The sequence below is a fragment of the Hylobates moloch genome, unplaced genomic scaffold (assembly GCF_009828535.3).
Source record: "Hylobates moloch isolate HMO894 unplaced genomic scaffold, HMol_V3 SCAFFOLD_20, whole genome shotgun sequence".
Taxonomy (NCBI): domain Eukaryota; kingdom Metazoa; phylum Chordata; class Mammalia; order Primates; family Hylobatidae; genus Hylobates; species Hylobates moloch.
In genome coordinates this window covers 47,371,915-47,399,536 of record NW_026652295.1, presented here as the reverse complement: position 1 = coordinate 47,399,536, position 27,622 = coordinate 47,371,915, and the positions used below count along the sequence as shown (strand labels likewise).

General features: G+C 36.5%; 1 protein-coding gene across 1 annotated transcript; it reads right to left on the bottom strand.

Annotated features, from left to right (window-relative positions):
- CENPQ (centromere protein Q) lies at positions 1–27,554 on the bottom strand. The gene is made up of 9 exons (XM_032141121.2): positions 27,470–27,554; positions 20,655–20,774; positions 19,904–19,958; positions 18,746–18,866; positions 18,071–18,139; positions 9,846–9,975; positions 4,959–5,078; positions 4,746–4,823; positions 1–972 (listed from the first exon to the last, which is right to left on the bottom strand). The coding sequence occupies exons 2-9, from the start codon at positions 20,754–20,756 to the stop codon at positions 841–843; spliced, it is 807 nt and encodes a 268-aa protein (XP_031997012.1). The 5' UTR covers positions 20,757–20,774; positions 27,470–27,554; the 3' UTR covers positions 1–840.
- Positions 27,555–27,622: the final 68 nt, after the last annotated feature.

The following is a 27,622-nucleotide window of genomic DNA, read 5'->3' as shown; positions in this document are numbered from 1 at the left end:
TTACAGGTCACGCAAAAAAGTAATTGCAGTCATTTTATTTTACAGATTAAAAAAAAAAAAAAAACACCCAAGACAATATACTGTAGTTTGTTAGAAATAACTTTTTATATACTAGGTTATAATTTATTCACATATATAAGCTTATTATCATAATGAGAAAAGGTTTATACATTTTGGTTTTTTTTTGTTTTAATAAATGTGCTAAGGTTCCTTTTTAATACTTTTTGGGAATCTGTTTTGATGACAGTAGAAAATATTCAACATTAATTCACTAAACAACCAAAGAAGTAAAATTTTGATACTACCTCCAAAGTTAAAGATACCAGGCATATCTTCACTGCTTCCCAAAAAGACTAGGGAGTTAGGTAAAAGAATGAAGGCATTTGAGGATTTTTCAAGTTCCAGATGACCAGACAGAAACTGTAAGCCATTGGCTACAGAATGAATGATAGCAAACAGTAAGGTTTTTATGCATTAGACACTATATGTAAACACTTATCACAGCTCCTGATACGAGCTGTTAACCAATAAATGAGCTCCATTCAGGCATTATAAACTATTAGATCCTTAAGGCAATTCCTATTTTAAGGTTTTAGGCAAATACTTATAGATACAGCAATATAAATGTTAGTTTCCTAGATTTGGCAACTGCTAAAAACAGTTTTCAGAACTACATTAGATGCTAATGATAGACCTACAAAGACTAATTTTAAAATGCATATCAGGAGATAATAAATCCTACAGAAGCCTTAGCCTCTGTACATATAATCATAGGTTAACAGTTTTACAAATTCACGAACATTAAATTAATATGGAACAATCTAAAAAAAAAAAACCTCTTTAAGAGGCATCCAGTTTCTTATAGGCTTCTTCAATGAAGGTTGACATGCTCTTCATCTGTGATGAGTTATGAAGAATATCCAAGTCCTTTAGAAGAGCATTCTGGTTTGGAATTAGCGCCAAAATTTCTTTCTGTGGGAAAGATAGTATTAAATATAGTTGTTAACATTTTATTACGAGAAATCTCAAATGTATGTTAGAGAGGACAGTAAAATAAACCTTAAGTATCTATCATCCAACTTTAATAATTGTCAACGAATTGCCATTCTTCTTTCAAATCTATCTCTCCCTCTCCCCATCCTGCTCCTTTCACCACTGGTAAATGATAGGATTTGTTTTTGTTTTTGTTTTTTTGAGGTGGAGTTTTGCTCTTGTTGCCCAGGCTGGAGTACAATGGCGCAATCCTGGCTCACTGCAACCTCCAGCTCCCAGGTTCAAGCAATTCTCCTGCCTCAGCCTCCCGAATAGCTGGGATTACAGACATGAGCCACCACACCTGGCTAATTTTGTATTTTTAGTAGAGATGGGGTTTCTCCATGTTGGTCAGGCTGTTCTCAAACTCCCGACCTCAGGTGATCCGCCTGCCTTGGCCTCCCAAAGTGCTGGGATTACAGGTGTGAGTCACTGTGCCCGGCCAATAGGAAAACTTCAAATTACTTCTTGAGAAAACATGAAGACTTTCCAATGCTACAAACATTTACACTACAATGTCTACTAGAGTCCTTTGAAGAAAGAGTTTACTACAAATAAGACAGTACTATTTTATAAGGAGTTATATGCTATTGTTAGAAGCATTAAAAAAACCAAACTGTCAATATTTACTTCTAGAAATGTATCCTACAATTATGACTACACAAATCAGTAAAGACATATGTACAAGGGTGTACCCAGTCTTACCTGTATTAAAAAAATTATGTATTTCCATCAGTAATTTACAAATTATATGACCTCCATGCAACGGAATGTTACATAGCTATCAACAAAAATGAGAGATCTATGTGATTGATGAGATGTTCAAACTATATAGTCAAATGAGAAAAGCAGTTTGCCAAATGGTTCATATCAGGTTCCATTTGTTTAAAGAACGAAATAGGACATAATGTTTTCATATATATGTAATGTATAACTGGTCTATGATATGCAGGGATGCCTCATTTTACTGTGTTTCCAGACACTGCGTTTTTTACAAACTGAAGGTTTGTGGCAACTCTGTGCGAAGGAGGTCTATCAGCACCATTTTTCCAAAAGCACATGCTCACTTTGTATCTCTGCATCACATTTTGGTAATTCTTGTAATATTTCAAACTTTAAAAATTATTACGGTATCTGTTATGGTGATCTATGCCCAGTGTTCTTTGATGGAACTGCTGTAATTGTTCTGGGTGCCATAACTGCAACCATATCAAACAGTGAACTGAACTGGTAAATGTTACGTGTTCTGACTGCTCCACCAACCGGCCATTTCCCAGTTTCTCTCCCTCTCCTTGGGCCTCCCTATTCCCTGTGACACAACGATACTGAAATTAAGCCAGTTAATAACGCTACAACGGCCTCTAAGTGTTTGGGTGAAAAGAAGAATCATGTCTCTTACTTAAAATCAAAAACTAGAGATTACTAAGTTTAGTGAGGAAGGCCTATCAAAAGCCACGCAAACCAAAAGCTAGGCTTCTTGTGCCAAACGCCCACGTTGTGAATGCAAAGGCAAAGTTCCTGAAGGAAATTTAAAGTGCTACTTCAGTGAATACACGAATAATGAGAAAGCAAAACAGCCTTATTGTTGGTATGGGAAAAGTCTGAGTGGTCTGGATGGAAGATCAAACCAGCCACAACATTCCCTTAAACCAAATCCTAATCCACAGCAAGGCCCGAACTGTTTTCAAGTCTATGAAGGCTGACAGAGGTGAGGCAGTTGCAGAAGAAAAGCTTGAAGCTAGCTGAAGTTAGTTCACAAGGTTTAAGGAAAGAAGCTGTGTTTATAACATAAAAAGTGCAAGGTGAAGCAGCAAGTGCTGATAGAAAAGCTACAGCTAGTCACCCAGAAGACCTAGCTAGCTAAGATCACTGGTGAAGGTGGCTATAGTAAACAACATATTTTCTTTTTCTTTTTTTTTTTTTTTGAGATGGAGTCTCGCTCTGACGCCCAGGCTGGAGTACAGTGGTGTGATCTCAGCTCACTGCAAGCTCCGTCTCCTGGGTTCACGCCATTCTCCTGCCTCAGCCTCCTGAGTAGCTGGGACTACAGGCGCCCGCCACCACGCCTGGCTAATTTTTTGTATTTTTAGTAGAGACGGGGTTTCACCGTGTTAGCCAGGATGGTCTCGATCTCCTGACCTCGTGATCCGCCCGCCTCGGCCTCCCAGAGTACTGGGATTACAGGCGTCAGCCACCGCACCCGGCCGTAAACATATTTTCAATGTAAACAAAACAGCATTCTATTGGAAGAAGATGCTAGCTCTAGGACTTTGATAGTTGGAAAGGAGAAGGCAATGCCTGGCTTCAAAGCTTTAAAGGACATGCTTTTGTTAGGCTCTTGTTAGGGGCTAATGCAGCTGGTGACATGAAGTTGAAGCCAATGCTCACTGATCATTCTGAAAATCCCAGGGTCCTTAATTCTACTAAATCGACTACATCTGCGTTGTCTGTGCTGTGTAAATGGAACAACAAAGCCTGGGTGACAGTACATCTGTTTAGAGCATGGCTTACTGAATATTTTAAGCCCACTGTTAAGAGCTACTGCTCAGAAATGAAGATTCCTTTGAAAATATTACTGCTCATTGAAAATGTTCACAGTTACCCAAGAGCTCTGATGAAGATGTACAAGGAGATTAATGTTGTTTTCACATCTGCTAACACAACATCTATTCTGCAGCCTATGAATCAAAAGAGTTGTTTCAACTTTCAAGTCTTATTATTTAAGAAATACATTTCATAAGGCTACAGCTGCCCTAGGTAGTGATTTCTCTGATGGATCTGGGCAAAATAAATTGTAAACATCTTAAAAGAAATTTATCATTCTAGATGTCAGTAAGAACATTCATGATTCACAAGAGGAAGTTAAAATACCAATAACAGGAGTTTAGAAAAAATGGATTCAATTTTGAATCCTCATGGATGACTTTGAGAAATTCAAGACTTTAGTGGAGGAAGTGACTGAAGATGTGGTGAAAACAGCAAGAGCACCAGAATTAGAAGTGGAGCCTGAAGATGTACCTGAATTGCTGCAATCTCATGATAAAAATTGAAAGGACAAGGAGTTGCTTCTTATGGATGAGCAAAGAAAGTGGTTTTCTCGAGATGGAATCTATTGATGATGAAGATGTTGTGAACATGGTTGAAATAACCATGAGGGATACAGAATATGACAAAAACTTAGTTGACAAAGCCATGACAAGGAATGAGAGAACTGACTCCAATTTCGAAGGAGGTTCTACTGTGGGGAAAATGCTATGAAACAGCAATCACATGCTACAGGGAAATCTTTCGTGAAAGGAAGAATCAACTGATGTGGCAAATTTCATTGTTTTCTTATTTTAAGAAGTTGCCACATGCATCCCAATCTTCAGTAATCACCACGCTATCAGTCAGCAGCCACCAACGTCGAGGCAAGACCCTCCACCGGCAAAAAGATTATGACCTGCTGAAGGTGCAGATGATTGTTAACATTTTTTAGCAATAAAGCGTTTTCTAAATTAAGGTATGTCCTGTTTTTTTTTTTAAAGAAATAATGCTTTTTCACACTTACTAGACTACAGTATAGTGTAAACATAACTTTTATATGCAGTGGGAAACCAAAACATTTGTGTGACTTGCGTTATTGCAGTATTTGCTTTTTTGCTGTGGTCTGAACCCAAATTTGCAATATCTCTAAAGTATGCCTGTAATCAATATGGTAAATAGGCACTTACCTGAAGTGTGGGTGCTTTGAGAGTTTTCTGAGAAAGTTCTGGAAGAGAGAGTACTCCACTACTATTTATTTGATGCATCTAAAGTAGAAGAAAGCTACAGATTATTTCAAAAAGCTGATTTTTCTCATCATATTATACTTGAAAGTTGTCTTGGCATAATTTAACCATTAAAAATTATATCCAAATTCCGATAATACAGTTTAAAATAATTACCTGTTTTACTCTCTCCTCTTCTTCTTCCACCTCACTTGCCAGAATCTGAATTTTGTTCTTTAGGCTCTGAATATTCCCAGTCATTAACTCTGTGGTCTCTACCATTTTATCTATTTCTTCCTGAGTCAGAAAGAGAAAAAAAACATTTTAACTTAAACACATTATTATATTAAATCCTAATAGATATTGTTATACATACACATTTAAAAAAACACCATAAATATTTAAAACATTTTTAGCAGCAACTGGTGAATTTACTTTTGTTTCTTTCAAAAAACAGACTTCTTGGAAAGCTGGTATGTCAAGGTACTAATGTGTTATAAGGATATCTAATTTCCCTGGAATAAGGAGATGTAGATGAACACTTCCTCAAAACTTACCAATGCTGGTAGGGTCAGAGATCATGGAAGATCCAAGTGTAAATCTAGCAGAGCCCAGAACTGATGACAGAAATACAGCAACCTTCCTTAAGCAGCATAAAACTTCATGTAGTGGAGAAATTCTGAATTGTTTTCATTTATTTAGGAGCATTTAAGAGTCTGCTGTTTAAATTTGTCAAAAGGAAGTAATGTTGGGCATTAGAGCAGGGAGAATAAAAAAAAGAGTAACAGTTTCCCACATTAAAGGAATATATAATTTAGAGAGGAAGATGAAAAGAAAATAAGAAATGAATAAAACAAGTATGGGGACAACACATCAAGGATGTGTTGTGTGCAGGCCAAGTATAAAATTAAAATTAGCAAGCCTCCAGGTTTCTAAAGGATATTAAACGTGGCACTGCTTTCAAATATAGTCCTAGCAACAGTCAATGATAACATTGCCTGTACGCTTTGGGGAACAAGTAAATAAGCCACACAGAAAATATACATAAGTAATAACTCTTAAATCTTGTTCAGCAATAAAGTTGATGCTATATCTACGTCATTCTCCAAATACTGGATGCAGAACTGTTGCTGGGAGAGTAGTCTTCCTCAAGAAATATATTTTGGCTTCTAAATGACCTTTTTTTTTTTTTTTGTCCAGAAAGGGTAGCTGCAGGGGTCAGCAATTGCCCATGGGATGTTTTTGTACAGTTCAAGAACTGTGAGTTGTTTTTACATTTTAAAAGACTGGTCAAAACCTCAACAAAACAAAAGGATATGCAACAAAACAGTCAACCATATGTGGTCCAAAAAGGCTAAAATGTTGTCTGGCCCCTTACTGGGAATGTGCTGTTCCCTGAATGCCTAAGATTTTGGGACTGTGAGCCCTATTCACTTGAATCTAAACTCCATGGAGGAACAGACTCTGTTTTTATTTTTTATTTTGTAAATTTCAAACACATACAGTGAGAGAATGTTATCATGAACACCCATATACATACTGGGCAGTTTCAATTATCAACTCAGGACCATCTTTTTTTTTTTTGAGATGGACTTTTGCTCTTGTCGCCCAGGCTAGAGTGCAATGGCGCTATCTTGGCTCACTGCAACCTCTGCCTCCCGGGTTCAAGTGATTCTCCTGCCTCAGCCTCCCGAGTAGCTGGGACTACAGGCACCTGCCACTATGCCCAGATAATTTTTTTTTCTGTATTATAAGTAGAGACACGGTTTCACCATGTTGGCCAGGCTGGTCTTGAACTCCTGACCTCTGGTTATCCACCAGCCTCACCCTCCAAAAGTGCTGGGATCACAGGCGTGAGCCACCGTGCCTGGCCCATGGCCATCCTGTCACACCTTTAACTCCATCTGCTTCTCCTGCTTCCCCTGTGCTATTTCAAATCCTAGATATCCCATCATTTTATCTATAAATATTTCAGTATACAGCTCTAAAGGATTTAAAGATACATAAGAGTACAATATCATTACTACACTTTAAAAAATCTCAATAAATTCCTTAATATCAAACATATGGTTAGTGTTCACATTTTCAATTTTCTCATAAATTGGAGTTTTTTTTACATTTTGTTTTAATCAGGTTCCAAACTGGTTGTGACTGGTTGATATATCTAAGTCTCTTTTCATCTATAGGAGGCTTCCATTTCAATTTATTTGTGGAGATTAGATAGTTTGCTCTGTGGAATTTCCCATGGGCTAAATTTTGTGAACTGTATTCCCTGGTGAAGTTTAACTGGTTCCTCAGCCCTGTATTTTCTGTGAATTGGTTGTTGGATCTAACAGAGGGCTGTCCAATATAAATATAAAACAAACCACATATATTAGTTTCCCGTGGCTGCTGTACCACCTACTTGGCTTAAAATAACAGAAATTCATTCTGTCATGGTTCTGGAGGACAGAAGTACAAAATCAAGGTGTTGGCAGGGCCACAATCCCTCTGAAGACAAGAGAGGAGAATGGTTTCTTGTCTTTTTCAGCTTTTGGTAGCTGTCAGCATTCTTTGTAGCTGCACTGCTCTAGTTTCTGCCTTTGCCTTCACGTGGCTTTTTCTTTGGGCCTTCTCTTGTCTTTCACGTGGCTTTGTCTTTGTGCCTTCTCTTGTCTTTTATAAGAACACTTGTCATTGGATTTAGGACCTACCCATGACAATACAGGATGATTTCATCTTGAGATCCTTAATTATATCTGACAAGACCCTTTCCCTAGATTCAACCCACTACAAAGGGAATGTATAAGCACTGAATGAATAAAGGGGTTAAATATAACAAGGATTAAAATTTCTCATTATAAAATTTATTTTGTTCCACAGCTTTGGTTATCTTTGGGTATTACTACCGTACTCATATGGTATCTTCTTTGAGGATTTTTTTTCTCAATTCTTTTTAAAAATGTTTTTATGATTCTCAAAATTTCCTCTTTATCTTCTATTTACCATAAGCATTATCTGTTGTGTTTATTTGCTTTAGTGCTTCTTCTAATTTAGTCTACATATCTGAAAGGTTTTTTCTTTTATGTCTCATTCATTCCTGAATTCTCTACTTCCATTTATCAGTATTGCTAATTCTGATTTGTAATTTTTCCCCTATACTATCATTTTTTCTGAATTTATTTCAGTTCACTTGATAAATTAGGTTAATGTTCATCTGTTCTAGGCACATGTCTTTTTGGCATGCTTTCGGTGTATCAGAAATGTTATTTTTGGTCTTTATTGTCATATTTTCTTATGCTAACTCTGATTCTGAAATCCTATGGCTCCATTTTTATGACAAGATCAAAGGAGTCTAAAAAATTATGCTTCAGCTGTTCTAATGCCATCTTCCCAGAATCTCTGAGACGTTGTTCACCATTGTTGTTTCCCCAGCACCATTACTGAGTGACAGCACAATGAAAACGTTAAATAAATACAATTTCTGTTACTATTACAGGTTTTGAAAGATCATCACCAGCAATAACTCTAGGATGCAGTGAGAAAAAGCAATGGTTCTAAGGCACAGAGGAGAAAATTGATGATACAGATAGAGTTTACAAGCTGCTAGTCTGAAGATCCTCTTAAGCCAATGAAGAACTCTCCTTCCCCAAATGCCAGTGGTGCTTCTTCTGAGTGACTAATTATAGATATAATTATGTTTATGTCCCATGGAGGTCAAATTTCAGCTGGAGACCAGAAATGCTTACCAGTAGCATAAAAATCACACTATCATTTATTATTTCAGAACACCCTTAACTGATGTGCATAAATACTAAATGTTAAAATTCTCCATGATTATACTCTCATACCTTTTAAAATAACCTAAATAAACGTCATCTAAGTGTTTAGGTGATGAAGCTAGTGCCAATACTAAAAAGATGCCCTACAAAAGTAGGAACCTTGGGATGGAAATAAAATATAATATCACACTTTGAATAAAGTGAAGCAGCCACCAAAAAATGCCACCCTATTTTTTTTTTTTTTTTGAGACGGGGTCTCGCTCTGTCGCCCAGGCTGGAGTGCAGTGGCGCAATCTCGGCTCACTGCAAGCTCCGCCTCCCGGGTTCATGCCATTCTCCTGCTAAAAACATGTATAGATTTGTGCTCAGAAATTGTTCCTTCAACTTTATTCTCAATCTTATGGAAAAATGGAAATGAATTATTTGTTACCTTTGAGTTATACATTTTGAGAATATATTCCTTGCAGAAACTACTACCACCTTGTACTTACTAAATTGCAACTAAAATCTATGCACCACATCTAAAACTACTTCAAAATGTCTAAGAGATATATGGTCTGATGTGTGTTACTTTTTATAATTATCCAGTAAGCTCCTTAAGGTTGCTTTGTCTTAGTTGTTCAGATATCCATCCATTAAAAGCTTGAAGTTAACCATGATAGACAAGGTTATCTGCTATTATCTTCCACAGGATGCCATACAACATAGTGATCAAGAATCATGTGCTAATGTCAGAATGACACAGTTAGCATCTCAACTTTAAGCAATTTGTCTAAGGTTCAGTTAGAAATAGCATTATGTCTTTTTATCACATTTGTAAAAAGAGAATAATTTAGGTCATACTCTAAGTCATTGTGAGGATTAAGGGATATAACTGTAAAGTGCTTAGAACAGTGTCTGGAGTGTAGGAAGTCCCCAGTACATATTAACTCTAATGATAATTGTGTGTTCTTGCCATATACAGGTCAGAAAAACTTATACGTTTTAAAATTCCACAGTATTTAGTGATAAGCTCCTCTAAATTGATAATTAAAAATACTAAGATAGTTCAGTTAAAATCTGATGAAAAAAATAGGACTGCTACTTAACCACAAATATATTAGAAATACTTCAACTTTAGAGGTGCCAAGTTCAGACAAATATTTGCTTTAATGAAAACAAAAAAAGAAAAACATTTAATGAAAAAACCTGGTTCAAGGTCTAGTATTCACTACTGGAAGAACATCATGATACTTTTAAAAACTTTGGTCTTTTCCCCTTTCCCTAACTCTCTAATTATGGATTCCCTATTCAAATTTCATACCTGCAATAATGCCAGACCTTCTTCATTAGCTTTGTCTCGTGCCCTTTCCATATTCAGTAGACTTGATACATTAGTTAAATCTTCCATCTTTTTGGGAGGGACTTTCAGAGTTTCACACAGTTGTAGCAATCTTAAGGATAAAATAAAAACAATTATTTTGTTTATTTTTGAGTATTATTATTATTATTTTAAAACAGTCCTCATTTTTTCCTGTCCTCATATTCTTAAGGGTACAATATTCTTTTATCACCACTGGGTAACAGTGCCCGTAAGTCTCCCCCTCCAAAAGCCCTGACAAATCATCATTTAGCCTTTCAGTGTATTAAGATTTACCTCAAATTAAGGGACATTGGGGCTACTTTACTAAAAGAAAATTTTCTATTTTACACATTCGACAATTTATATACATTTTAAAACCAAAATTTCCTTTTATCATCCAGATGTTTTCTAGACTATTACAGGACATGAGTCTATCATATGTTGTGAATTGTTGGTTAAGAGACAGAACACTAGTCTAGAAGTCTTAACTATGACCCTGGACCCCAAATCTCAATTATTTTAGAGAATGTGATAAAAAATAGAGAAGATTTACATTAGTTATTCTAAATGATTTCAAAGAAAACTGAGTTCTATAGAGTTTAAGGCAAATAAAACACTAAGATTAAAGTGCATTGCTCAAAAATACTATAAACATGAATGGCATTTAATATTAAAGTTAAAAAATTCTTTTACAAATTCGAGTTGATTTGATCACTAGTAGAAACATCTATTTCTATTGTCACATCTGGCAGACCACAAAATAGCTTTCCCAGATTTGATTCTTAAATTTTATGAGGAAAAGCTAAAATTGATTCCTTTTATAACAGCAGTATCTTTGGGTTCTACTACTTCAGATTTGAAGAAATCTGAACAATAGTGGAACCCACTATCCCACTTTTGGGATCTTGTTAAAAATCTTAATTAAAAAAATATTTTATTTTAGATTCAGGAATATATATGCAGGTTATGTAGGCAAATGTTGTGTAGGCAAATGTTTGGTGTACAGATTATTTTTTCACCCAGGTAACAAGCATAGTACTTGATAGCTGGTTTCTCAACCCTCACTCTCCTACCTCAACCCTCACTCTCTTCCCTGGTATCTGTTGTTCCCTTCTATGTGTCCGTATGTATTCAATGTTTAGCTCCCACTTGTGAGAACATGCACTATGTGGTTTTCTGTTCTGTGTTAGTTTGCTTAGGATAATGACCTCTAGCTCCAACCATGTTGCTGCAAAGGACATGATCTCGTTGTTTTATGGCTGCATAGCATTCCAAGTTTTATATGTAGCACATATTCTTTATCTATAATCTACCACTGATGGGCATTTAGGTTGATTCCACGTCTTTGCAATTGTGAATAGTTCTGTGGTGAACATAAGTGTGCATGTGTCTTTATGGTAGAGCAATTTATATTCCTTCAGGGATATACCCAGTAATGGGATTGCTGGGTTGGATGGTAGTTCTGTTATAAGTTGAGAATCTGCCAAACTGCTTTCCACAATGGTTGAACTAATTTACATTCCTACTAGCAGTTTAAAAGCATTCCCTTTTCTTGGCAACCGCCCAGCATCTGTTACTTTTTGACTTTTTAATAACAGCCATTCTGACGGGTTTAAGATGGTATCTCATTGTGGTTTTCATTCGCATTTCTCTAGTAATTAGTGATGTTGAGAGCATTTTTTTCATATTTGTTGGCCGCATGTATGTTTTCTTTTGAAAAGTGTCTGTTATGTCCTTTGCCCACTTTTTAATAGGATTGTTGGTTTTTTGCTTGCTAATTTGTTTAAGTTTCTTATAGAGTCTTGATATAGACCTTTGTTTGATGCATAGTTTGCAAATAAAATCTTAATTTTTGTAAAGAAAAAAACAGGCAGCAAAAACTCCACAAATCATAATTCTCATTAAACTGTTAAGACAAACTCTAGTTATTTAGAAAAATCATCGTAGGCTATCACATTTAAACACAAACTGTCTGCCTAAGCCTTCCTAAGAGGGAAAAGTTTTTTATTTTCTTAACAAAAATATTTTATTTATGAAGTTTCTTCTATATGTTTATTAAATCAATTATGTGGAAGGGTCATTCACTGCTCCAAATGTTCTAAATAGCAGTTAGATTTCCAAGACTCTCACTAACTCTTAGAAACTAAAACCATGGCTTGAATATATCCTACTATATCAGCAACATTTAATCACCACTTATAACATTGTTTCTATAGGGCAGACTTTCTGGAAGTATGTTCCTTTAGAATTGTAACGGCGAATAGTTTTGTTTGCCTAGCAAATTTGTCTGTGTAATCATGGGGCTAGGTATATAACCCAGTCTATATCAATCATATCCATGGTAGCTCTTGTCACAAAATCACGTCAAGAATAGGTGTATATCACCTAAGCTCAGCAAATCAGAAACCATCTCCTAGAATTTTCTAACTGAAGCTAAGGGGTAAGAATTGTCTTTTTCCTCTTTCTTTGCTGGGCTAAAATGATAGATACAGGAAGCTGCCTATGACTATAGTTGTAATCTAGTAAGAACTGAAAACTAAAAAAATGAAAATAATGAAGCTAACATTTAGTCAAAAGCAGAGATGCGACTAATATATGAAAATGAGTTCCCAGAAATATCAATTTGGGAGATGCTAGGTTAAAGAAAATGAAATAGATTTATTTACTGCAGGGCTTCTTACATGCAAGGTACCCAAGTATAATTCACCACAGGTTACTTTTATCCATAGAATATCTGTAAGAACAAGTATTTCAAATATACTTTGAGAAACACTGCTACAGAAAAATGTATTTAGAGTTCCAATTAGGATCAGTTTGCTAATGCTGTACTTTGTTGTATTGGTAAAAGTAATTGTATCTTGGGTACTAAGATACTTCAGGAACTAAAGAAAGCAAGCTGTGAAAGTAAAAATAAGTAGGAAAGGCCTTGAAATGTGTATCTCCATAGCTGTTACATGATGAAGAGACTGCCTATCTGTTGAATATAATCTTTTCCAATGAACCAAGGTGATCACTATGAACAGCAACTATTATGTAATGTAATGTTCTCATTCATACACTAAACATTAGTATTTGTTTTATATTAAAAAGATCCTAAACAGCTACATTTTCATTATACTTGTATTAGCTTGTTTATTATCTTTTCAATATCTTCTTCCTTCTTTAATAATAGGCTGCTATACCTTTAAGCAATTTACAAGCCTGCTTCTAGCAGTTTTCAATTTGTTAAACCTTTCTCAGCAAACTCCCACCCCCACCCAACCCATCTCATTCACTCTTTCTACTTGGCTACTATGGGTTGAAAATTATATTTAAAGAAAAAGTAAATAGAATTTGTACTCAAAAGAACTCCTTAAAATAGGTCACAAACATTTCTAGGCAAACTTGAAACTGAGAAGCAGAACATTTTCTTTTTCTTATTATACTTTAGGTTCTAGGGTACATGTGCACAACGTGCAGGTTTGTTACATATGTATACATGTGCCATGTTGGTGTGCTGCACCCATTAACTCGTCATTTATGTTAGGTATATCTCCTAATGCTATCCCTCGCCCTCCCCCACCCCATGACAGGCCCCGGTGTGTGATGATCCCCTTCCTGTGTCCAAGTGTTCTCATTGTTCAATTCCCACCTATGAGTGAGAACATGCAGTGTTTGGTTTTTCCTCCTTGTGATAGTTTGCTGAGAATGATGGTTTCCAGCTTCATCCATGTCCCTACAAAGGACACGAACTCATCCTTTTTTATGGCTGCATAGTATTCCATGGTGTATATGTGCCACATTTTCTTAATCCAGCCTATCATTGATGGACATTTGGGTTGGTTCCAAGTTTTTGCTATTGTGAATAGTGCTGCAATGAACATATGTGTGCGTGTGTCTTTATAGCAGCATGATTTATAATCCTTTGAGTATATACCCAGTAATGGGATGGCTAGGTCAAAGGGTATTTCTAGTTCTAGATCCTTGAGGAATCGCCACACTGTCTTCCACAATGGTTGAACTAGTTTACAGTTCCAACAGTGTAAAAGTGTTCCTATTTCTCCACATCCTCTCCAGCACCTGTTGTTTCCTGACTTTTTAATGATTGCCATTCTAACTGGTGTGAGACAGTATCTCACTGTGGTTTTGATTTGCATTTCTCTGATGGCCAGTGATGATGAGCATTTTTTCATGTGTCTGTTGGCTGCATAAATGTCTTCTTTTGAGAAGTGTCTCTTCATATCCTTCGCCCACTTGTTGATGGGTTTTTTTTTCTTGTAAATTTGTTTGAGTTCTTTGTAGATTCTGGATATTAGCCCTTTGTCAGATGAGTAGGTTGCAAAAATTTTCTCCCATTCTGTAGGTTGCCTGTTCACTCTGATGGTAGTTTCTTTTGCTGTGCAGAAGCTCTTTAGTTTAATTAGATCCCATTTGTCAATTTTGGCTTTTGTTGCCATTGCTTTTGGTGTTTTAGACATGACGTCCTTGCCCATGCCTTTGTCCTGAATGGTATTGCCTGAGTTTTCTTTTAGGGTTTTTATGGTTTTAGGTCTAACATTTAAGTCTTTAATCCATCTTGAATTAATTTTTGTATAAGGTGTAAGGAAGGATCCAGTTTCAGCTTTCTACACATGGCTAGCCAGTTTTCCCAGCACCATTTATTAAATAGTGAATCCTTTCCCCATTGCTTGTTTTTGTCAGGTTTGTCAAACATCAGATGGTTGTAGATGTGTGGTATTATTTCTGAGGGCTCTGTTCTGTTCCATTAGTCTACATCTCTGTTTTGGTACCAGTACTATGCTATTTTGGTTACTATAGCCTTGTAGTATAGTTTGAAGTCAGGTAGCGTGATGCCTCCAGCTTTGTTCTTTTGGCTTAGGATTGTCTTGGCAATGAGGGCCCTTTTTTGGTTCCATATGAACTTAAAAGTAGTTTTTTTCCAATTCTGTGAAGAAAGTCATTGGTAGCTTGATGGGGATGGCATTGAATCTATAAATTACCTTGGGCAGTATGGCCATTTTCATGATATTGATTCTTCCTACCCATGAGCATGGAATATTCTTCCATTTGTTTGTGTCCTCTTTTATTTCGTTGAGCAGTGGTTTGTAGTTCTCCTTGAAGAGGTCCTTCACATCCCTTGTAAGTTGGATTCCTAGGTATTTTATTCTCTTTGCAGCAATTGTGAATAGGAGTTCACTCATGATTTGGCTCTGTTTGTCTGCTATTGGTGTATATGAATGCTTGTGATTTTTGCACATTTATTTTGTATCCTGAGACTTTGCTGAAGTTGCTTATCAACTTAAGGAGATTTTGGGCTGAGATGATGGGATTTTCTAAATATACAATCATGTCATCTGCAAACAGGGACAATTTGACTTCCTCTTTTCCTAATTGAATACCCTTTATTTCTTTCTCCTGCGTGATTGCCCTGGCCAGAACTTCCAACACTATGTTGAATAGGAGTGGTGAGAGAGGGCATCCCTGTCTTGTGCCAGTTTTCAAAGGGAATGCTTCCAGTTTTTGCCCATTCAGTATGATATTGGCTGTGGGTTTGTTATAAAAAAGCTCTCATTATTTTGAGATACATCCCATCGATACCTAATTTATCGAGAGTTTTTAGCATGAAGGGCTGTTGAATTTTGTCAAAGGCCTTTTCTGCCTCTATTGAGATAATCATGTGGTGTTTGTCTTTGGTGCTGTTTATATGCTGGATTACGTTTATTGATGTTGAACCAGCCTTGCATCCCAGGGATGAAGCCCACTTGATCATGGTGGATAAGCTTTTTGATGTGCTGCTGGATTCGGTTTGCCAGTATTTTATTGAGGATTTTTGCATCAATGTTCATCAGGGATATTGGTCTAAAATTCTCTTTTTTTGTTGTGTCTCTGTCAGGCTTTGGTATCAGGATGATGCTGGCCTCATAAAATGAGTTAGAGACAATTCCCTCTTTTTCTATTGATTGGAATAGTTTCAGAAGGAATGGTACCAGCTCCTTCTTGTACCTCTGGTAGAATTCAGCTGTGAATCCGTCTGGTCCTGGACTTTTTTTGGTTGGTAGGCTATTAATTAATGCCTCTATTTCAGAGCCTGTTATTGGTCTATTCAGGATTCAACTTCTTCCTGGTTTAGTCTTGGGAGGGTGTATGTGTCAAGGAATTTATCCATTTCTTCTGGATTTTCTAGTTTATTTGCGTAGAGGTGTTTATAATATTCTCTGATGGTAGTTTGTATTTCTGTGGGATCAGTGGTGATATCCTCTTTATCATTTTTTATTACATCTATTTGATTCTTGTCTCTTTTCTTCTTTATTAGTCTTGCTAGCAGTCTATCAATTTTGTTGATCTTTTCAAAAAACCAGCTCCTGGATTCACTGATTTTTTGAGGGGTTTTTTTGTGTCTCTATTTCCTTCAGTTCTGCTCTGATCTTAGTTATTTCTTGCCTTCTATTAGCTTTTGAATGTGTTTGCTCTTGCTTCTGTAGTTTTTTAATTGTGATGTTAGGGTGTCAATTTTAGATCTTTCCTGCTTTCTCTTGTGGGCATTTAGTGCTATAAATTTCCCTCTACACACTGCTTTGAATGTGTCCCAGAGATTCTGGTATGTTGTGTCTTCGTTCTCGTTGGTTTCAAAGAACATCTTTATTTCTGCCTTCATTTCGTTATGTACCCAGTTGTCATTCAGGAGCAGGTTGTTCCGTTTCCATGTAGTTGAGCGGTTTTGAGTGAATTTCTTAATCCTGAGTTCTAGTTTGATTGCACTGTGGTCTGAGAGACAGTTTGTTATAATTTCTATTCTTTTACATTTGCTGAGAAGTGCTTCACTTCCAACTATGTGGTCAATTTTGGAATAAGTGCGATGTGGTTTTGTGAAGAATGTATATTCTGTTGATTTGGGGTGGAGAGTTCTGTAGATGTCTATTAGGTCCGGTTGGTGCAGAGCTGAGTTCAATTCCTGGATATCCTTGTTAATTTTCTGTCCGTTGGTCTGTCTAAGGTTGACAGTGGGGTGTTATAGTCTCCCATTATTATTATGTGGGAGCCTAAGTCTCTTTGTAGGTCTCTAAGGACTTGCTTTATGAATCTGGGTGCTCCTGTATTGGGTACATATCTGTTTAGGATAGTTAGCTCTTCTGGTTGAATTGATCTCTTTACCATTATCAATGGCCTTCTTTGTCTCTTTTGATCTTTGCTGGTTTAAAGTCTGTTTTATCAGAGACTAAGATTGCAACCCCTGCCTCTTTATGTTTTCCATTTGTTTGGTAGATCTTCCTCCATCCCTTTATTTTGAGCCTATGTGTGTCTCTGCACGTGAGATGGATCTCCTGAACACAGCACACACTGATGGGTTTGACTCTATCCAATTTGCCAGTCTGTGTCTTTTAATTGGGGCATTTAGCCCATTTACATTTAAGGTTAATATTGTTATGTGTGAATTTGATCCTGTCATTATGATGTTAACTGGTTATTTTGCTCGTTAGTTGATGCAGTTTCTTCCTAGCATTGATGGTCTTTACAATTTGGCATGTTTTTGCAGTGGCTGGTACCGGTTGTTCCTTTCCATGTTTAGTGCTTCCTTCAGGAGCTCTTTTAGGGCTGGCCTGGTGGTGACAAAATCTCTCAGCATTTGCTTGTCTGTAAAGTATTTTATTTCTCCTTCACTTATGAAGCTTAGTAAATACTAGAGAAAAGTAATTACTGAAAATCACAGGCAGTGGTGTGTCTTTTAAGAACTCCTGAGAAGAAATCTCCATTGGTGATTTATCATAAGATGAAGAGCAATAATATCTTAGAAAATTATACTTGTTGCTCATGCAAATAATTTAAGACAATATGAAGTAGAAAACCACAGCCATAGGGTAAATATCAGATAGATAAGAGTGGTGAACTATTAACTTCAAATTATTAAAAATGAAGTTGAAGGGAGTTCAAGTTGACAAAACTGTTTTCAAATTCTGATTCGGAACAGTGAACTGTGGAAACAGGATTTCGTGATTTTCAGGGTTTTTTTTTTTGTAAGTTCCCCTGAAACTTATTTGAGAAACGTGTGCATCAGCAGTTTAGAAAAAAAAGAAAACATATTTCCAAGTTGTTCACCTTCTTTAAAAAAAAGAAAAACTTATATTCCACAAGTGTCATTTGGCAACATAGGAAGAAGTCAGGTTTTTAAAAATTATGTTTTAATCATTTTAATTAGGCAACAGTATTACCTTTTCTTCAGGAAGTTGAGATGGTATTGTATTTCTTCTTTTTCTTTAACACTGTTACTCAAAATTGTCCTAGAAGAGAAAAAAAGATGGAATAAATAGTAGTCTGAAGCACAAATAATATACTCTGTGTACTTTTTCTCTCTAAGTTCTCTCCAGTGCCCCTCCCCACTAGCCAGGCAAAATCAATCACTTTTCCTTTCATATTAAAGACACTTTAAACAGACGTACAATGAAAAAATTCTACTTATATATATGTTTTGCCACACTGTATTGTAATAGTTTATATGCCTGGCTCTTCTGATAGAATTTGCTCCACAATGGCAGAATTCTGTCTTATTTTCTCTGTATCCCCTCCAGTGTGGTACCTTCTATGTAAAATGTCACTTTGAAGTCGACTTCTTCCTAAAGAATCTCTATTGACAAAAATTAAAATTTTATTGATAGCAAGTCAGGCCATAAACACTTGCTTTTATTTCACTGATGGAATTTCAAGTTTCTAAAATTAACAGAGACTTTTCTGCTGAAGGCAAATACTGCCACATCAATTATATCTTCTTCCAAAATAGAAATATACTCTATTACCTTAAAATAGATAGCAATATTTAAAAGAATAATATCCATAGGAAACACCTAAGTGGGAACCAAAAGAATGAAATGGAAAAATTTTATACTCACATTATTACTGATTCCATCATAGTTTGCAAATGGTCTCTGGTACTCTTTGACAGAGGTTGCCAGGTTTTTCTCTTGCTGGCTGCTATCTTTACGTGTTTTAGGTTAGTGTGCTTTGTTTGTCCTGTCATTAGTAATAGAAGAGGCTCTGATCAATCTAGATGTTTTACATGTTTTTCCTTAAAAACTGAATGTTTTCATTTAAAAAAGCTTATGAAATTATCAGAACAAAATATTATAAAGCTGTATAAACTGTTTAATTTACTTCTTATCACACAGCTATAACATCCCAGGTGTTGAATATGAAAATGCTTTCTATTGATAAGTTAATGGAAATACTACCAAATGATAATAGAAATAATTTTAAATGAAGAATCAAACTTTAATTATGAAAAGTTTTATTCTCAGAAATGGCCTAAATTCTTTAAACATTTCATTGAGAGGACCAGAAAACTATTTTCCAAATGTTGGACGGCAACTGGAACAAAACAGACTAATCAAACCACAAATAGATGGTGTCAACTATGGTGGTTGGTACTGTTCTACTTATTAGGTATTTAAAAAAGAAGAAATAGTGCTGGATCTCATGAAAATCAGTGTTGGAGAGAAAGGATATTGAACAAATTATAGGTGTGCAAAGCATACAAAAGGGAAAAAAAAAGTATTGTATGCTATGGGAGTATAAAACCAGAGAACCTAACCTAGTGTTGGCTGAGGAGATGTAGAGAATCCTTCCATGAAACAGTGATGTTTAGGCAAAGGCAACTACTCCAAACTAGTTTACTCCAAACAAACTTATACTAGTGGTTCCAAACTAATCTATACAGAACAGAAAGCATATTTGCCTTGAAGAAAAATTAGTAGGTTTGTATTTATATCACAGATCACTAATAATTCAGGCTGTGGGCCACTTTGATTTTCTCTATTTCCTATCAACTCAGTGGCATTGAAGCCTCTACAGTATTTTGCCAGAGGTGCTAAGTAAAATTTCAGTTGACAAAAATAACTAACCACTACTACATATTCTTACAAAAATGCAAATGTAGTTGTTTATTACTATCTTTTGCAGAACTCACAAACAAGATGCTGAACATTTTTTCATGAATGTAGATATAGCTTGATATAGAAGCAGGTTAAACAAGGTTAATAGAAAAGAAATACCTTCAGAAGACAGATCTTTTAGATGATTTTTATTTCTTTTCACTGTGTTTCTAACCTAGAGGGAAAAACACATGCATAAACATAAACAGAATTAAACATCAGATAAAAAGATACTGCTTTTACAATAGATTTTTATATATGTCAAAGAGTATTCACATAATTTCTAGCAGATAGAAAAAAATGTATGTTGCTACTTCTACAGAAAAATGGTATATATTTATCACAGGCAGAGGATATACTAAAGCAATTCTTGACAATGGTGATAATAACAGAATTTTATATAGTGTCAAAGAATGTTTTAAATGAATCATTACTCACTTTGCCTACGAAATAGTGTTACATACTTTACCTCCAAAAAAAATATAGGCATTGCCTAATGAGTAGGGTAAAACCTGAAACTTTTTTTTTTTTTTTGAGATGCAGTCTTACTCTTTTCGCCCAGGCTGGAGTACAGTGGCACAAACTTGGTTCACTGCAACCACTACCTCCTGGGTTCAAGTGATTCTCCTGCTTCAACCTCCCAAGTAGCTGAGATTATAGGTGCGCACCACCATGCCTGGCTAATTTTTTTGTATATATATATATTTTTTTAGTAGACATGGGGTTTCACTGTGTTAGCCAGGATGGTTTCGATCTCCTGACCTCATGATCCACCCACCTCGGCCTCCGAAAGTGCTGGGATTACAGGCATGAGCCACAGTACTCAGCCCCAGCCGAAGATTTCTAAATGAGAACTTGACATTTTCATTACCTGTTTCTTTGACAGCACAACTTCTTCATTATCCTTTTTTCTCTTTGGATTTCTTTTTAACTGTTGTGAGCTTTTCTTGGAAGCATTTGCCTTACCAGACATCTTGATCTAAACACAGTGCTTCAAAAAAAAAAAAAAAAAAAAACAAACTGTAAAAGATGAAAAGAATACAAAAAAAGCTAAAGCCTTGCACAATGTTTTGTTTAAAAAACTTCCCTATAAATGTTCCACATTCTCTTTTTTTAAAGAAAAATCATAATAAAAGTTTGGGGATATTACTGTATGCTTTGAAACAAACATATTTTAAAACAAATAATTTTGACTTTTATCAGAATAGGATATCTAATTCAATTTCGTTCCTAGAAATTAACTTCCATTTGTATGGATTTTAGAAAATCATTTAAAAATGCTTTTGTATCTCTTATTTTATACTCTATCGTACGATAACATCCTCTCCATGTTTAAGTCCAAGGAAATAGAAATATAAAGTAGTCACAGATAGTGTCAGTTTAAGGAGTAAAACCTAGGTCTTGTTATTTTAAGTAATAAATTTACCATTACCCAATTTTTGCCAAAAATGGAAGGAGATACTTTTTAGGATTATACCATCAATCTATGTGGAAATTCATGTGTCACACTAACAATTTAAACTGCAATCCTATCTGGACTATGTGCATTTTAACAAGAGTACAGAAATGTACTGATTACCCTGCCCTCCCGCAAATTACAAAACAGACATGGGATTGGAAATGGGGATGTTGATAAAATTTAGTGTAATTTTCCCTCTTTTGTTACCAAACTCATTTCTGATAAGAAGGAACAGAAGAATGAGATACTTATTCTTGCATTACACCATAAGAAGTGGATAGAAGTTAAGTGCAGTATACATGGAAATATGTATATGCACATATTAGCTATACATGCCTAGAAAAAATATATATATACACATATTAGCCATAGCTAGATATACAGATAAATTATCCATCATTCCTTTTCTAAACATTCAGAATTATTATACTGATACAGTTTAAATATATGTGCAGATTTAGAGAGAGACAATGATAAATCTATCCTCTCAAATGTTAAAAGCTTCAAGCTCCCCTCCACCCAAGACTGGAAAAAAAAATTGGGAAAGAATCAACAGAAAGATCACAAACTACATTTAGCAACCACATATCAGACCAGTTACAAAAAGCAGTGGAAGTCAAAATATCACTTTACCCTGCTCTTGAACAATGTGATACCTTGCCAAACACTCATTCTCTATCTTGTGTTCAATTTCTAAAATGCCTAATTACCTCAACTTTACATCTACACCCTTATATTTCCCCTACTTAAAAACCCATCCACATGACAGAATTTCACTTGTAGATCTCTCCTGGAAGGGCTGACATATACAATAGTTCAAGTTGTTCACTGAATAAGAGCATCCAGGTGAAGGGGCAAGTGACACCTGAGACTTTAGATTAAAAATGGTACACATTCCTTCTCACAACTGTTAATGAGAAGTAAGGTCTATGTTCCCTTGTCTTAAATCTTGGCAGACTCTGAAGCTGTTTGAGCAGTAGAATATAGTAGAAATGATTCTGTTCTAGCTTACTGGCTTAGACATGAAGAGACTGGCAACTTTGACTTCCTCTTGCTTAGAAACACTTGTTTTTTTTTTTTTTTTTTGAGAAGTCTTGCACTGTCGCTTGGGCTGGAGTGCAGTGGTGCGATCTCGGCTCACTGCTGCAACCTCTGCCTCCCAGGTTTAAGCGATTCTCCTGCCTCAGCCTTCCGAGTAGCTGGGATCACAGGCACCTGCCACCACGCCCAGCTAATTTTCTGTATTTTTAGTAGAGATGGGGTTTCACCATGTTGGTCAGGCCGGTCTCGAACTCCTGACCTCAAGTGATCCTCCCGCCTCGACCTCCCAAAGTGCTGAGATTACAGGCGTGAGCCACCGAATCCGGCCAACACCTGCTCTTATAACCCAGCCACCACCGTATGAGGAAGGTCAACACCAAGAGGAACTGAAACCCCAGGAAAGTCTTAGCTGAGTTCCCAGCCAAGAGCCAGCACCAACTTGCCAGTCTGGTACATGTACCTAAGTCAATATGCTGCAGCCCACACTGCGTGGACAAGACATGAGCAAGCCCTGCCTAGTCCCTCCCAATCCCAAATTTTGGAACAAATTAAGTGAGTAAAAAATTTACCCCAATACGTTCTGTGTAACATTCAAACTCTTTACCATGCCATTTTTAGTCCTTAACAACCTAACTCTGCCTACCTTTTCATACCTCTCTCCTACTACTCCTTAATCAAATCTCCCTCTCTAGCTAGATTTGATGATTTCCTGAACACACTTTGAGGAATTCTGCCTCCCAAACATACACCGTACGTTCTACCTGAGCAGCTCTCTCTTGTCTCTGCCCACTGTCTTAGATCACGAGCCACTTTCTTTTCAAAATCTTCCTAACTATTCTACTTCATTTCTCTCTAAGTCTGTGGCTCTTATGCTCTGTCTCATTTGGTACTTATTTATAGTTTGGTTCCATTAATCATTTTCTTCTTGATATTCTTTATTAAAATAACATGTAATTTAGTGCTACTCCAAATCTCATTCAAACTGTTTGCCATAATCCTTTCAAGTGTGGAAATTGAACATAATCATTTAGAAACTTTTATAGCAATTTGATAGAGTAATTTTATGCACATTGAACCTTATCATAAAATAATTAGCCTCGTCTTTGCCATATCATTTCTAGTAATTAGTATTTTTTAAAAAAAGACTTATTTCATAACAGTTTTAGGTTTATAGAAAATTGAGCAAAACACACAGAAACTTCTTATATAATCCCTGCCCTTCCCCATTCCCTGCAATCTCTAGTATTAACATCACACACCAAACTGGTACATTTGCTGTAATTGTTGACACATCATATTACCCAAAATCCATTGTTTACATCAGAGTTCACTCCTGGTATTATACCACAAGGGAGTTTGACTAATAATTGATTTTTAATTGCATTTTACAAAAGTATCAGTTATGACTGATTAGAAATAAAAAGCAAAACTGGTCTAACAGAGTTTGAGAAGTACTGTTAACAATGAAACCTACTTGAGGCACTAGACTATAGCACAAAGTTTCTCAACCTCAGCACTATTAACATTTTAGATGGATCATTCTTTGTTGTGGAGTCTGTGGTGTGTATTGTAGGATGTTTAGCAGCACGCTTGGGTCTACGTAGACCATCAGATGCTAGAATACTTCCAACCCCTGAGTAGAGCCAACCAAAATTGTTTCCAGACATTGCCAAATGTCTCCTGGGTCAAAATCAACCCAGGTTGAGAACCCTACCATAATGGTTAAGAGCAGTCCTGCGACGAGGGTAAATTGTTCAAGCTCCAAATCTAGCCCTGCCACTTAATTAATTGTATATCTTTGGGCAAGTAAATTAACTCATTTTCCCCATTAGTAAAATGATTAATAAAAGTACGAACATTAAAGGATTTTGTAAAGCAAAAATGATTTAACAAAGAATATATAAACCACCTAGAACAGTATTTCAGACATAGTAAGAATCCAATAAACAAAAGACATCGTTTCTATCACTTCTGGGCTACTCGCAGTGCATATAAAAATGAATAGATATTTTGTCCCTTTCTTAGATCCAAGGGAAACTATAGCTTAGTGATAGTGCATAGGTAGAGACAGACATGAAAATAATTATTACGTATATTTATAAATGTTATAAAGAGGCAAGTGAGCGAATGACTGTCTTAAACTGGTTTATGCTATGCATAAGAATGTATAGGCATAACTCTTTTTATTGTGTTTCACTTTATTGAGCCTCGCAGACACTGTATTTTGTTGTTGTGGTCTTACAAACTAGTTTGTGGCAAGCCTGCACTCAATAACTATATGGATGCCATTTTTCCAACAGATTGTGCTCACTCTTCATGTTTCTGTGTCATATTTTGATAACTCTCACAATATTTCAAACCTTTTCATTATTATATCTATTATGGTGATTGATGTTACTCTGTAATTGTTTGGGGGCACTATGAGCCATGCCAATATCAGACAGAGAACTTAATAGGTAAATGTTGCGTGTGTTCTGACTGCTCCACCAACTGGCTGTTCCCTGCCTCTCTCCCTCTCCTTAGGCCTCCCTATTCCCTGAGACACAATGATATTGAAATTAGGCTATTTAATAACCCTACAATGGCCTCTAAGTGTTCAAGTGAAAGCAAAAATCACACCTCTCTCACTTTAAATTAAAAGCTAGAAATGATTAAGCAAGGTGAGGTAGGCACGTCAAAAGCCAAGATAGGCTGGAAACTACACCAGTTAGCCAAGCTGTGAATGCAAAGGAAAAGTTCTTGAAGGAAATTTAAAGTGCTATTCCGGTGAAGACATGAATGATAAGAAAGCAAAAACAGCCTTATTACTGATAGGGAGAAAGTTTGAGTGGTCCGGGATTGAAGATCAAACTAGCCACAACACACCCTTAAACCAAAGACGAATTCATGGCAAGGTCTTAACTCACTTCAATTCTATGAAGGCTGGGAGAGGTGAGAAAGTTGTAGCAAAAGAGCTTGAAGCTAGCAGAGCGTGGTTCCTGAGGTTTAAGGAAATAAGCCATCTCCATAACACGAAAGTACAAAGTCAAGCAGCAAATGCTGATGCAGAAGCTGCAGCAAGTTATCCAGTTCTAGGTAAGATAATTGATGAAGGTGGCTACACTAAACCACAGATTTTCAATGAAGACAAAACAGCCTTCTATTGGAAGATGCTGTCTAGGACTTTCATATCTAGAAAGAAGTCACTGCCTGGCTTCAAAGCTTCAAAAGACAGGCTGACTCTCTTGTTAGGGGCTAATATGGGTGGTGACTTGAAGCCAATGCTCACTGACCATTTTGAAATATCCTAGGGCTCTTATTCTTTTAAATCTACTGTCTGTGCTCTGGAAATGGAAGAACAAAGCCTGCGTGACAACACATCTGTTTACAGCATGGTTTACTGAGTATTTTAAGCCCATCTTTGAGACCTACAGCTCACAAAAAGATTCCTTTCAAAATAATACTGCTCAATGACCATGTACTTGGTCACCCAAGAGCTCTGATAGAGATGTACAAGGAGATTAATGCTGTTTTCATGTCTGCTAACACAACATCCATTCTGCAGCCCATGAATCAAAGAATAATTTTGACTTTCAAGTTATATTATTTAAGAAATACATTTTGTAAAGCTATAGCTGCCCTAGACAGTGATTCCTCTGATGGATCCGGGCAAAATAAATTGAAAACTTCTGGAAATGATTCAACATCCCAAATGCTAGTAAGAACATTCATGATCCATGGGAGGAGGTCAAAATATCAACATTAACAGGAGTTTGGAAAAAGTTGATTCCAACCCTCATGGATGACTTTGAGGGGTTCAAGACTTCAGCAGAGGAAGTGATGAAAGATCTGGTGGCAATAGCAAGAGAAATAGTGGAGCCTGAAAATGTACCTGAATTGCTACAACCTCATGATAAAACTAGTGGAAAAGAAGTTGCTTCTTATGAATGAGTGAAGTTCTTGAGATGGAATCTACTCCTGGTGAAGATGCTGTGAATAGTCTTGAAATATCAACAAAGAATTCAGAATATCACAAAACCTTAGTTGCTAAAGCAGTGGTAGGGGTTAAGAGGATTTACTCTAATTTTGAAAGAAGTTCTACAGTGGGTAAAACGCTTTCAAACAGCATCGCATGCTACAGAGAAATCTTTAGTGAATGGAAGAGTTAATTGCTGTACAAAATTCATTATTTTGTTATTTTAAGAAACTGCCACAGCAACTCCAATCTTCAGCAACCATCACCCTGATTGGTCAACAGCCATCAACATCAAGCAAGACCCTCCACCAGCAAAAAGATTAGGACTTGCTGAAGGCTGACATGATTGGTAGCATTTTTTAGCAATAAAATATTTTAAAATTAAAGTATATATTTTTTTTACACATAATACTATTGCACACTTAATAGGTTACAATACAGTGTAAATACAACTGTTTTATGCACTGGGAAACCAAAAAATTCTTGTGACAGGCTTTATTGGTCTGGAACAGACCCCGCAATATCTCGGAAGTATGTTTGTACATTATTCATAGAAAAAGTATTATTTTAATAACATTTTGAAATATTTAGCCAAAAAGTAGAAAAATGAAGCATCCAAGGGAAAACAGTAAAACTCGGACGGCAGGAAAGCTCGGAAAACAAAAAACAAAAAAACAAAAAACCTGGCGTGTTCAGGGACAGGAAAGTTCAGCGAGGCTTTTAATGTGTATAGGAGGAATGCAAAGAAATAAGGCTGGTACAGTAGTTTGCCGCCAGACTATATGCCTTAGGAGAGAGGGAGGCATTCTAGGTTGTCTTGTTTTCCTTGCCAGCTTGTTGATACTCATGGGACTCAATTATCTCAATTTAGACCTCTATGTGGGCACAAGAGTGAGTAGGACTCCTGGAGAAACACAGACACTAATGTCCAAGGCTGCACTTGACTTCACTAATGCCCGCGGGAGAAATTTAGCAACGAGGATGAGCCGTGAGGATGATTCGGGGGAAATAGGGAGGAAGTATTCATGGCTTTGCTCCCTCCCCCGTTATCAAATATCTCAATCTCAGGATCCTAACGGCAGACGTTTTAGGACAGCGGGCATTTCCCTGTGAGCAATCCCCCCTCGCTATCCTCAAATGCAAACCGCGGAGTCTGCCACAAACGCGTTGGCTTTAAAACTCATCCCTGAACTTTAGATCCACCCAGCCGGTTAAGGATATCACGACTCACCACTGATTCTTCTTGCACCCTTCTGGGAGCCGTGCTTAGAGTAATTCGCGCCCAAACATTCTCAAACAGAGGAGACCCGGAAGTGGGCGGCAAGAAAGCGGAAACGGGCATCTGACCCTACCCCTAAACGTCATCAGGAATGCGCCCATGAGA